This window comes from Centroberyx gerrardi, chromosome 15 (genome assembly GCF_048128805.1).
Source record: "Centroberyx gerrardi isolate f3 chromosome 15, fCenGer3.hap1.cur.20231027, whole genome shotgun sequence".
Classification (NCBI taxonomy): Eukaryota; Metazoa; Chordata; class Actinopteri; order Beryciformes; family Berycidae; genus Centroberyx; species Centroberyx gerrardi.
Window position 1 is genome coordinate 21,328,471 of NC_136011.1, and position 13,589 is coordinate 21,342,059.

Genomic DNA, 13,589 nt, shown 5'->3' on the forward strand with positions numbered 1-13,589 from the left:
CTCTGCCCCCCTGTTTCATTTGGGGTGAACTGACTACTGGGAAAATGTTCTGGATGGAGCATGGTTGCTCTTTTCCAGTGACATCCTGCTTCACATTCACACAGTTCCACACATTCAACTGGTACAGTACAACCACAGTCTTCTACTGTTGGCCACTTAGCGTTAACAGTCTTGCTCAAGGGCGGTAGTTGTTGAGAGAGGGGAGAGTGTTTCTCCTTCACCTTCCCCACCCACATGGGATTTTAACTGGTGACCTTTCATTCACAAGCCCACTCCTCCAGCATCTAGGCTCTCAAGAAGATAGTATCAGAACAAGCGCACTACTGCAGCCTGGAGATGTAGACAGTGGGCAGCAGGGTGGCTTAGTGGTTAGTGTCCTTCAACTGGAGGATGGTGTTGGCAAGCATCTTCTGTTCAAGTGTCCTTGAGTCAGACCGTGAGGAGGCGAGTAAAAAGAACATTTCCCAACAGGGATCAATAAAATATCATACATTGCTATTAATGTACAGTATATGACATGCTGAAATTTGTTTTGCCAGTAAATCAATTGAGAACAAGTGAAATAAGGGGGTGTTATTAATATTTATACCCTCATATACCCTCATATAAATTTGATAAATTTCCTTCAGAGCCCTTTCCGCAGATTTCAAACACAATTCCCGCACAAATTAATTTCAAAATAAATTCATAGTAAACAAAATGTGCAAATAGTGAAGTGTGGAGGGGAAGCTTTCATAGCCGCTGTGTTTGTCTGTTCCTGTGTGTATAGTTATATCTACATATAACTGTGTGTGTGTGTGTGTGTGTGTGTGTGTATGTACTGTACCTCTGTGCCACATGGTAGGACTCGGGGTGTATGCAGGTCTGGTCCAGGGGGTTGGATGAGGCTGGTACATTGGCACTAGCCTTTCCCTTGCCTTTCTTCGCCACTGGTTTCTCTGGCACTGCTGGTCCTGGGTGAGGTGAGGATCTGGCACTGTTTACACAAGAAAGGAAAGGCATCTTAAATTTATGAGAAAATCATAGTTCTAGAAAACCTTCATATCTAATTATTACTTTTTTTTTTACTGTAACTTTAAGCTGGTACCGTGCCTCAGGTATACAACATATTTCAAAGTGTGTTGTGAACTACTGAGAAATGTGCAAGAATCAATATGAAATTGAATCTTGGTGGTTTCCCCAAATGGGAAAATGTTTTGACCTGTGATCTAAAGTCATGATTTTAAGATTAGACTGGAAGCGATTGTGTCGAAAGAGGACAACTTCGCCTGTCTGGTAGTTTTTTGGTTTTGCCTCAGATGCAAAGGGGAACCCAACCCCAAGACCCAACCCAAGCAACTTGACAAATGTGTAAAAGAGTTGCTCTCATATGTAAACACTACTAACAACGAATATCCAACAGATAACAGATCATCAACAATATTTGCTCTGAAGAATTGCAAATTAAAAAATGGACGTTCTACTGATGTGTTTCTGAGTTAGCGCGTTTTTGTGACTAAACACTATTACTAGTTTTGTTGAATGGACCCTTGCCGTGATTAGGATACTGACATTACCATGATGTGTATTGTTTGTTTATTGTTGATTGTATATTGTTTAGAAGTCACTGGAGGTAACAGACTCCTCTGTTTTGTGTGCACTACTGTTATAAAAGAGGGGATTGTTGCTGCTATAACATTGGGATCGTAAAGTGGTGTATACAGATAGATCGAAAGTGAGATTTCACACTTTCAAACAGTGTATTGCATGGCCAGACTGATGTAAAATTTCACCCTAAAAAACATAATGTGAATAGCACCCCTTCCAGCTCGTATTCCCGTGTTAAGGGTCTTTAAATAGGCAAGGCAATGAACAAAAAAAAACACCGGCAATGGATTCAGACCATCGCAGATCCCCAATGTATTCGTCCAATCGCCCAACCCCAGTGTGTATATGTGTGTGTATTTGTGTGTACCTGTGTAGGCTCTGTGGGTTGATTCTGATGAAGCCGGCACACTGCTGGTAGCTCTTTGGCCCCATGCCTTTGACCAGTTTGAGCTGCTCCCTGTTGATGAAGGGTCCGTTCTGCTCTCTCCACTCAGCTATGCTCCGCGCCCGGCCCGCATTCAGACCTGCTACATGCCTAGGAAAAAAAACAGGGATTGTTACAGCCTAACCAAGATAGGTTAAATACATTTTTTATATATTCATCTATTTAACAAATTTCTGGAAGTTTTTTTAAGTCTATGGGTTTCAGTTTTACAGTAGGTCCAGGCGCTAACTTTTGTTGCTAATGTTGTGGGAAAACTGAAAAAAAAAAACAAACAAAAAAAAAAGAAATGAGGGAAACTGAAGAGTTAAGTACCAAAATTATACATCCACCTTTGGAAAAAAAAGTGACACCTACTCTTACAAATGACTGATAGCACAATTTTAAAACTAATTACAGTTCTTGGCTGATGAAACAACACTTTTACAGACTGGATTCTTTATATTTTATAAATGTTGAATGATGAACTTCAGGTGTTGATATTTTTTTTTTTTTTTCTCCTGAAATGGATGTATTGCATTTTGGAAAAGAACTCTTCAAATACAATTCTACCTGAAAAATTTGGGGTAGTATTACTTAGCAACCAAAACATTAACTGGGAGTAGAACTATTCCAGAAACTAACATTGCAATGTTATCATTTCAAGATATATGGCTTGGCCTTACTCTAGGCATAAAAAAAGGCTTAAGTAAAAGAGAACAGGCCAAAGTTAATAACACAGCTCTGTAGAATTTACACACTTAACATCAGATTTCTATAATACCCAAACAAACAGAGCAGATTGTGATCTGGCATTTATTATGGCACATTTTCTTTAAATGAGCAGGGAAACGACTCACAAGAAACACACACAAGCCAATATTTAGCGAGTATATTTGTCCAGTTTTGGCCGAGCGGGGAGGAGAGGTGATTTGAAACTCAATTAGCTCTGCTCACAGTTAATGTCCACAGTCCACAGTGACTCACTCACTCTAAAACACACTGCTGTGTCAACACTCTACATAATACTGCAGTCATCAACACGTCTGTGTGTGTGTGTGTGTGTGTGTGTGTGTGTGTGTGTAAGAGAGAGAGAGAGAGACATGAGTCCTGGCAGGCATGGAAAAAGCTCACTTACAGAGCAGACAGGTAAACAGATGACCTGATGCCTGCCCTGCAGCTAATGCCAGCTCATTTCACCTCTGTGTTTGTGTGTGTGTGTGTGTGTGTGTGTGCGCAAGTGGGTGTGTGTCAATGTGCATGTGTTATACCAAATTTGTGCACTTTGTGAGTCGTGCATCTATATGCATGTTATAGCAAATGTGTATTCTACCGATGGTTTGGAAATGCTTGTGTGAGACTGTATGCATGCATGTGTCTGGTGGTTTAAATCTGTGTATGCGTTTCTGTGCATGTGTATGTGCATGGGTGTGTGCGTGTCTACTTTGCCTTAATCCCCTCTGTTGGTTCCAGTGGGTCCAATGAGGGAGACCGGGTGTGAAGCGTTAGACTAAACAGCAAGCTGGCAGGCCGACTGTGTGAGAGTGTGTGTGTGTGTGTGTGTGTGTGTGTGAAAGAAGCTTTGCCATGTTGTGACTGCTAAGGGAAAGTATGTCAGGGGTCTGGGCCGTACTTCATCACCGTTTCACAGCATACGATGGTGTGTGTGTGTACATGAGAAAATACTTGTGTGCATACATGCAATTGTGTGTGTGAGTGTATGTGTATGTGTGTGTGTTACTGTGCGTCTCCTACCTCATCAGGATCTCAGAGCAGATGTTGATGTCCACTCCCACAAAGCTCACACACTCCTGCACCACCCCGTCCAGCGCCGCCTTCAGAGCTCCGGCCGACACATCATGCTAGAAACACACACACACACACACACACACACACACAAACACGTGCGTACAGAAGAAATGTCAGGCTGGAAACAGGATTAGTAGAGAAATTACACTAAATTGTGGCATTTGTCTGTCACACAGCGCAAAAAAGCCACAGCCACAAACCCTCTACACCCAAACACAGGGAATCATTTAGAGACAGAATCACAGAAGAAAACAGAATGAGTGGCAGACTGAGAGGAGAGAAAGAGAGGCAAAGAGCACATGCTTTTCACATATTTCATATTCTTCTCACTTTCTGTCCCAATAAGTTATACTGCTATTACTGCTGCCTTTTGCTGCACCCTCTTAATGTTCTCATCTATACATTTCTACTTAATATGCTCTAGTGCAGAATTTTAAATTGAGTTTACATATGTTAATTATGATTACACAACCCACATGCTGTATTTGTATTAATATTTAATATTCTATTTTTCTTCGCTGTATCCTTTTACTATTTGCTGCTGCAACGGCCCAATTTCTCCACAGGGATCATTAAAATTTCATCCTTTAAGAGACAAAGGGAGGTAGAGAAAGTTAGCGAAAGAAAGCGACACACTGAGAAAGAGGTTTGATTGACAGACAAGGCGGCAAGGAAGAGGAGAGGCAGAGAGAGACAAACAGACAGGGAGACAGAAAGAGAGCTGATTGACAGATAGAGGGAGCGGCGAGGAGGAGGAAAGAGAGAGAGAATGTTTAGTTTGGCCGCGGTCAGCCGTCTGCTCTTCAAAGGTCTCTCTCTTTCCCTCTCTCTCGCCCCGTGTGCTCGTTAGCGTAGCGCACTGTCGATAAAGATCCTCCAAATGAACTCTTCACACTTCTCCACCACCAGCCAATCAACCATTAATCAGGACATATTTTCCCAAAGCGCTGGAATCTTATTCCCTAATAAGGAGCTGGGAGGAGAGCCAACAATGACAAAGGAAGGAAAGGGATGGAGAGGAGAGGAGAGGAGAGGAGAGGAGAAGAGAGGAGAGGAGAGGAGGCAGATAATGTAAGACATAGTCCAGAACTTATACAAACATCAAAAACTAACCAGAAATATTTTAGAGTCTGTGTGACTCAGCTATCAGAGTCAAACCCTAGTAGATCTACAATCGGTATGTTAGTTGGGTACAAACACACACACACACCCACCCCATTTTCCAGCCAGCTCCTTTTAAAATGTTATTAGTTATCTGCATCTAAAACCCTTTCTTATGAATATGTGATACTTTATTTGATACCCCCCCCCCCCATCCCCCCATCCCCCCATCCCCCCATCCATAGGCGCTGTGTGAAGTTTCAGTGTCTTGCTCAAGGACACATCAGCAGGGGGAATCTTGCTGACACAGGGGCTTGAGCAGAGGTAAATAGTGACATTTGAGAGAATGTAATCATCAGCATTTTTGAAAAGCTGCACAATAACCAACAATTTTTTTTAATAGATGTATGGCATTTTGGAATAGAAGTATTCATATATACACACTGTATATCCTGATCCCCTGCAGTGTAGCAGTCCTCCCCAGACAGAGAGCCTGGACTGGGACAGGGCCCCAAACCAAGGAGTCGAGCTGGACACTGATACCTCAGCAGCTGGTCGAGGATTAGCTGACACTCTAAACTCGACTACTGTAGGGCTGTGTATGTGTGTGTGAGTGTGTGTGTGTGTGTGTGTGTGTGTGTAAATATTCCCCTAGGTTAAACAAGTAAACATCTCTTTCTCTGTGGATGTAACACCAGAAAGGTGATGGGTTATAGTGTACAAGTGTATTTGTGTGTGCCTGTGTGTGTGTGTGTGTGTGTGTGTGTGTGTGTCTTGTGGGTGAATGTGACCGAGTTTGGCCTGGTTTGTCCTGTAACATGATCGAGCACTGAACAAACACTGGCTTGTAAACAGATAACAACACCGTCGGCAAGCGAACGCACCCTTCTCTCTGTCAGCAATAACAGGAGAGAGAGAGAGAGAGGGAGAGAGAGAGAGAGAGGGAGAGAGGGAGGGATGAAGGAGGGAGAGGACGCACGGGAAGGAAGAGAGAAGCAGGAAAGCAGAGAGAAAGTTTGTCACAATTTGCCTTCACAGGGAGATTGTGGACATTGCTATATGTGTCTGTAGCCTACAATCCATGAGTAATTGCCATTCGTAACTTACGCTATAGCCATTTACATTCACTGTTTTCACCCAGCTTTTCACCCAAGTCACTGTGTAAGTTAACTACTAACCCATCCCTCCAACACTGTTCAAAGGGCCATGATTTGTAATTTTTTTAAAGATAGGATTGGGTCAGCAGGGGCAATACAACAAACCTGTTTAGTCATGTCTAAATGAAGCACCCAAATGGACATGTGGAAAACTTAAAATTGTGTGGTTCAACATCTCACTCAAGTGCATCCTTGAGAATAGCCAAAGTGACCAGCCTATGTTGCCTGTTATAGCTGTTGAAAACAATCATAATTATGAGAAGAGCACACATGGCTGACCTAAAAAGGGGTAAATGTAACTGGAAAAGTCAGAATTTTCCTCATATCCACGTTGCCAAAATGTTGAGGGGGCAGAGAGCAGGGAAGCTGTGTCAACAACTGATGGTTAAAGTGATGCATTTTATTATTTTATGTTATTTTTGGGGCATTTTATGTAAACAGTTATAGTTGTAGAAGAACACCGTTGCGCACTGATGACTCAGTGTTGTTGCAGACGCATGGAACAAAGTCAGAGACATATTCTGCACACTGCCAAAGATTAGCTGGACAAAAATCTAGCCAAAATAATCAGTTTATTAACACAAATGCATAATGACAAACTAAAAGGTGTAAGTGCATCAACAAACAAAAAAAAAAGGAAGAAAAATTGCTAGAGGAGCAGACAGTTTCAGTCCATGTAATGTGTGTGACTTTTTTTTTTTACCTAGAAGCACTTGACATAAAAGAACAGCAAATGCTATCAAGACTTTCTAGGCTTCAAATGGAGTGCTGTACCGCTTGGGGTGTACTTTTCAGTTACTTGAAACATAGCCTTAGAAAAACAAAATGAAAGACATTGTGATGCAGATAGTGAATCGTGAAAATATTGTAATGATATTTTGTCCATATAGTCCACCTATACATTTAAGTATTGAGAGAGACAGATAAAGAGAGAAAGAGAAACAGAGACAGGGTAAGAATGAGTGAGCTGGAAAGAAAGCACAGTGCCCCTGGTGACTCCCCAGTGAACTGCAGTCTGACTCGCAGTGGGAATGTTGAGTGGAGCTTTAGCCCGAGGCATTTTGAAACAGTAAAAATAACTTTCCAAACAATAATCAGATCCCATGACACTAGGACTGAAAGATTTATGATTTCCGATGAGTGGATATGACACGAGAGAGAGAGAGAGAGAGAGAGAGAGAGAGAGAGAGAGAGAGAGAGAGAGAGAAAGGAAATCACCTGTAATGTCACACCGGAGAAGACTGTTTTCACATGAGAATTGTGAAGGTGTGTGAGTTTGTGTGAGTTTTAACCAGCAGTAAAACCCCAGTAAATGTGTTCTCACATTCCTGCTGTAACCTTATAGAGGTGGGACCAACACGAGAGGACCTGAGGCACTGTAAACGGGTGACACACAGGTGCGCGTGCACACTCACACAAACACACACACAAATCTCCATTGATGTTGGAACATTCATGCGCTTAATGTTGCATGTTTTATCCTTATTTATGATTTTATGATGATTCACTACAAGACGAGATGAGGGATTTTCTACTACAGCATCATTCATCATTTATTTTGCAAAAACATAACATAGTGCCACCTTAAATTGAGCTTAAAGGAATAGTTCACCCAAAAGTTAAAATTCGGTCATTATCTACTCATTCTCACGCCAGTACAAACTCGGATGAGTGCTTTTTCTTCATACAACTTACCTGGAGTTCTCCAGGCTCGCTGCTGGAGGAGCCTCGCGAGATGGAGGTCACGCACTATCGCACACACAAACCTTGCGCGGCCACGTTGGCTTCGCGAGGTTTGGTAATGCGGAAGTACATGCAATGGCGATCGACTCGGATTTTCATGAAATAATGGATCAAATTACGTTTTTTTCGACTCATAGAGCGATCGTCAGGCGTCAGAAGACTTTGATTATACTACACGAGCTTTATGGAGTAATTTTATGGACATTTATTGCCCTTTTTGAAGCAGAACGTCCAGCTCCCCATTCACTTCCCATTCACTGGAAGAAGCTCCTCCAGCAGCGAGCCTGGAGAACTCCAGGTAAGTTGTATGAAGAAAAAACACTCACCCAACTTTGTACTGGCATGAGAATGAGTAGATAATGACCGAATTTAAATTTTTGGGTGAACTATTCCTTTAAAGCCAAAACATAGCTCTGCAAAATGTATTTTCCAAAAGAAAAAAAATGAGCACACAGGGCAGCTAATCTAATCTGAGTAACCTAAGCAACAACCTAAGTTTCTTCATACTCACTCACCACATAAAAGTTGCAAAACTGAGCTATGTATCATTAAATCACATAGACGTTTATATGGTGGTGAAAAAAGTGGCTTTTCATATTTCACTTCAAAGAGAGTTCTGGCAAAAGAGCTTTATAATAGAGTAACCAAGCAGAATCTGACTTCAAATTTAGCTTCAGTCCACTACCTCCTGGGGCCAAGGCTAGATTCAAAGCCAGATGTGAAAAGCTACTTATATTGATTGGTGTGAATAGATGTTATGGGTTGGTCCTGAGCAGTGGCCTTGTGAGAAACAGTACAGTGCCATTATGCTCCTAGCTGAAGACAGTACTGAAACCCAAAGCCTTGTGGCATGGCTTAGTAATAATAGCTTTCTGGCCTAAAAGAAGACTACTGGAAGTCTCTCCGTCCCTCACACAATCAAAATGTGTAGTCCTGCCTGCAAACATATGGTAAATGCACGCATGGATGAGCAAAACACACACACAAACACACACACACACACACACACACACACACACACACACACACAGACACAGAGGGAGGCTCAGGTTTAGAACAACACTGCTGCTTCATAAGTTGTCCATCAATCACCTATATCCTAGGAACCACAGATCCAAGGCACCAGGGGAGCCTATTAACAGCTGCACATGCAAATTTATGACACAAGACCCACACATGGAAGGAAGGAAGGAAGGAAGGAAGAAAGAAAGAAAGAAAGAAAGAAAGAAAGAAAGAAAGAAAGAAAGAAAGAAAGAAAGAAAGAAAGAAAGAAAGAAAGAAAGAAATAGTCTTCCATTTTAGAGGCCAGTGTTTGTTCCTGGGTGGAACTGGAGTGAGGAACTGGAGAGAGGCACAGATGGAGAGAAACACTCAAATAAGAAGAAAAAAACAGGAAAAATCAGGTTAAGCAATGGATATTGTATTACAGAAGTGTGTCTCTGACACCAGTGGCACAGTGAGTTACTGTGCCGGCTTTGGAGTGGAACAGAGTTACAGTTACAGAATACAAGGAAGTTCTGCTCTATTAAACACACATACACACAATCCAGTGTGTGTGTGTGTATGTCATGACATCCAGACAGCGGAGGCCCTCACAGCGTTCTACTCACTTTACAGAGGCACTGAGTGCACCAATGGAGCATATCTCCCCGTGTCTCTCTCTATCTCTCAATCCATCCATCCCTCTTTTCTCTCTCACTCCTCCTTTCATCCACCTTGCCTAGAGGAACGGCTAGTGGGTGTTGGAAGTCTGTGTGTGCTCTGCCTCAAGTCTCATTCTTGCCAAAAACACACATTAAACCCTAAAACTATCATTTTTAGCCATGATTGTGGTATTGATTGTTTTGGGGTTTTCTGTCTCAGCTCTACTCCCTCTCCTCCACACCTCCTTTCTTCTCTCAGCTCGACTTCCTTTCCCTCGTCTTTGTGTTTTCGACTCATCTCCTCCCTCGCTTCTGCCCTATTCCGCTCTCTTTTACTCTGACCACACTTGGAATCAATCGAAAGTATTCAACAACAGTCTTATTGGTAAAGGGAATAAGCACTGCTCTGGGGAATCTAACACACACACGCACACACACACACACATAGTAAGGGGGTAAAAATTGTGGCTTAGTCCAGAAAAGGCCAACTAATGACACCAGGATACCAGAGATTTTAAACAGGTTTTTAGACAGACTTTAGACATCAGACTTCACTTACAGACACACACAGAAACACACACACACCTTGATACCCCATGAACAGACCTTCACCTAAACTCTAATTCCATCCATCCTCACACAAAGCCTACCTCCCTTTTTCAAAACCACCTCCACTTTCTCCACCCATTCCCTGGTCCCAAAGCCCGTACCCCCAAACCTCAAAACCATCTAAAGCCAACGGACTGGATCCGTAAGTGTGAAGGTCGCATTTGGATTGGCCAAGAAACCAGCTGAAGCCAGCCAACCAAGACGCAAGAACAAAGTGTTTCTGTCTGCACCTACAGCTCTTACAGCTCTTTAATGCGTCTGACTTACCACACGTCAATCAGAGAGAGATAGACAGAGAAAAATAGAGGGCGCGAGAGACAGAGAAAGACAGCGAGAGAGAGAGAGAGAGAAAGACTGAAAACAAACTGCAGATTCACAATGTGGAGTTATTTCACTGTGAGAGGAGCAACAACTGAAAACATACACACACACACACACACAGATCCCCTTTGTAACCTGAGACATGTACTCCCTCTTAATCCGCAAATCGAAAGAATAGAGAGAAAGAGAAAGTGAGAGAAGCAGAGAGAAAAAAAAGTGAGGCGAAGCGACTGCTTAGGGCTGAGGTGCTGACTGACATGCAGCCACAATGCTGGTGGAGGTCGTTGGACTGACATACAGTTTATGAATGATGCCACTCAGAGTTTGGCAACTGGAACCATGTTGGAGCCAGAATGGCGGCATGCACAAAGAGCCTGAGGGCAGTGAGTGATGGAAGGCTAACAGTAAGATCATTAAAAACTGTGGGATCAAATGGCATTTGGCCCCTCTTCATTCTATTCAGCCTGGGACATGAGACATTTATTCTCTCGTCTTGCAAATCAGGCTCATTAAAATATATTTCTACTCTTTTCATGTGGGGAGCAACCACCCATTTTGGGTCCTCACCCATGGTTTAACAAGCAATTAGGCTAGTGTAAAGTAAGACCTTGGTGTGAGCACAATTCAAATTTCTGGCTCACTTCTGGTTCACTTCATTCTTTTTAAGATAATTTTTTGGGCATTTTCGCCTTTATTGGATAGCACAAAGTAGAGAGAGACAGGAAAGACTAGGAGAGAAAGGGGGATGAAATGCAACAAAGGTCCCAAGCCGGATTCGAACCCAGGACGCCGTGCCAACATGGCACGCGCGTTAGACCACTGAGATACCAGGATGCCCAGACCCATTCATTCCTAAATTACTTAATAATAATCTTCCTAAAAATGTCTTGTTAAAGGAACACCTGGACATAATTTTCTTCACCAAGCACTTAGCACATTGCAGGAATATAATTTCTACTTCAGTGACCATAAACAATGCTTGTTATCATTCCACATTAAAAATTTGGTACCAGCACCGTCAAGTGGTTTTGTTTCACTAAGGAAAGCAAACAATGCTAGCATGCCATATTTCAAAACACTAAGGGACCACAACAGAATTTTTTTTCCCACATAATGTGGCAGTGGCTGGTGAAGAAAAACAAATTGCATTACAAAATCTTGGTACATGTGGCAAGCGGGGGCCCAGGGGGGAGTGTTGTTTGGGAGATGGAGAGATGGGGAGTGGCACCTGAACCCCTTTAACTCTCCTCTATATTCAGTTTCTGGTCTCTGTCAGTAGGTAGAGCATTTTCAGGGAGCAACTAGGAGCTGCGATCGCCCTGAGAAATCCTTCTGAAAGGGAAAAATAAAAGCACACGGACGTCCTGGTCTAAGGTGAGCGACATCTAACTGTGACATCTTGGGTTCAAACCTGGCCCAGGACCTTTGTCGCATGTCATCCTCTCTGCCAGTCTTTCCTGTCTCTCTCCAATTTACAATTTAGGCATTATGCAGAAGCTCTTATCCAGAGCGACTTACAATAAGTACATAAGTAAAATAAGCGAACGCTCAAGCATCAACTGGGGAAGTAGCCAGTAGTAGAAGTGCTATTATATTCATCAAGAAAAGTAAAGTAACTTTCATCTGTCTAATAAAGGAAAAAAATGCCACGGGTGTGCAATAGCATTGCCTGTGGAGTTGCTATAGTACATCGTTAAAGGTGATGATACACAGGCAAATGGTTAGGGCAAATTTGGGGTAAAATTTGCTGGCAGATTTGGATAGAAATATTTTCTTACTAAAAACAATGTATCAGTTTGAAATCTAGACAAACTTGATCAGAGAGCAAGGACACGTCAGGTGACATGTCCTCAGTCGAAAATATTTTCAAAATAACGGCTGATTAGGTGCGAGGTGCAGGACTATGACTGCTACTAAATAGAAAACACGACTAGGAAATAATAGCTGCGATTGTTTTAATATATTTAATCAAGCTAGCTAGCTGTTGGATGCCAATATAATAGATTATTCTCTTTTGTTAACAGAACAGACCCAGATACATAAGCCTATAATGTTATGCTGCAGTGGATAACCTTGATAAAATGAATTAAATTACATTTTCAGTAGAAATGACAAGGCCAAGATCACAGTGATGGCAGCAGTACGTTATTTTATAAATTTTTACTCCTCCAACTGTCAAACTTGTCAGTCACCATTGCCAATTGCCCTCTTTGCCCTCTTTGCCCTCTTTGCCCATTGCCCAGTTGCTTATACTCACTGTTGGCAAGTTTTGCCCCAAATTTTGCCCTAAAATGTTCCTGTGTATGATCAGCTTGACTCTTAGACAATCAATGGACTTTCTGTGCAAACTGACAAGGAGCCTGAGGTTATTTGAAGGTCATTCTCTCCTTGATTGACAGCTTCAATAAGCCCTTTGAGAATTCATTCTTTAACCCATACGAGGTAGGTAGGCTTGGCTTGGAGCGTGAGTGCGTGTGTGCGTGTGTGTGTGTGTGTGTGCGTGTGTGTGTGCGTGTGTGGTTAAATACCGCTCGTAAATCAGCAGCTGAAAGTGATATGACAGCAAGGAGATAGCTTTATGTTTTTTTAACACCCCTTATGATAGCTAATGGCTATTACTCAACTTCCTGCAAAACAACTACACACCTATGCATGTGTGCACACACACACACACACACACGCACACACACACACACACAGAGAGCCTGAGGTGGTGAGAAAACAGGCAATTAAAACATGCCATTTGCATCGTTTGTCTTCACTCTCCAGTCACACCCCTAACACACACACACACACACACACACACACACACACTCTCTCTACCAGAGGGATTGAAAGACAAAGTGTGAGAAAACGGCAATAGATTCCCTTTGCCAATCATTCAGAGGTACCGGAAGTCCGAATGACACAGTGAGCAGGACCTGTAACATAGAATACAATTCAGCACAAACTTTGGTCTGTAGCTCATTCCATGCTACAGCATTACAGTAAACAGGAAAACAGGAAACAACTGTTTCAAATCCAGTTACATCGAATAAATTAATTCTATAGAGAAACGTTAACAAAACAGATTTGCATCAAAGTGCTGTACAGAGTAAAAGGGAATACAAACATAACCACAGAAAGACAAACATCCTCACGTAAATTGCACAGCACTAGAACAAGTAGCCTGAGACGACAGGCATCTAATTGTCAAAT

The 13,589-nt window shown here is 42.3% G+C and overlaps 1 protein-coding gene across 1 annotated transcript in view; it reads right to left on the reverse strand.

Moving 5' to 3' along the window:
* The window catches only part of srbd1 (S1 RNA binding domain 1), a 63,913-nt gene that overhangs the window by 8,564 nt on the left and 41,760 nt on the right, over positions 1–13,589 (reverse strand). Inside the window, exons 17-19 of the mRNA XM_071916916.2 lie at positions 3,764–3,870; positions 1,955–2,122; positions 827–976 (exon numbers count right to left, since the gene is read on the reverse strand). Coding sequence (XP_071773017.1) covers positions 827–976; positions 1,955–2,122; positions 3,764–3,870 — 425 coding nt within the window. The remainder of the gene's footprint in view (positions 1–826; positions 977–1,954; positions 2,123–3,763; positions 3,871–13,589) is intronic.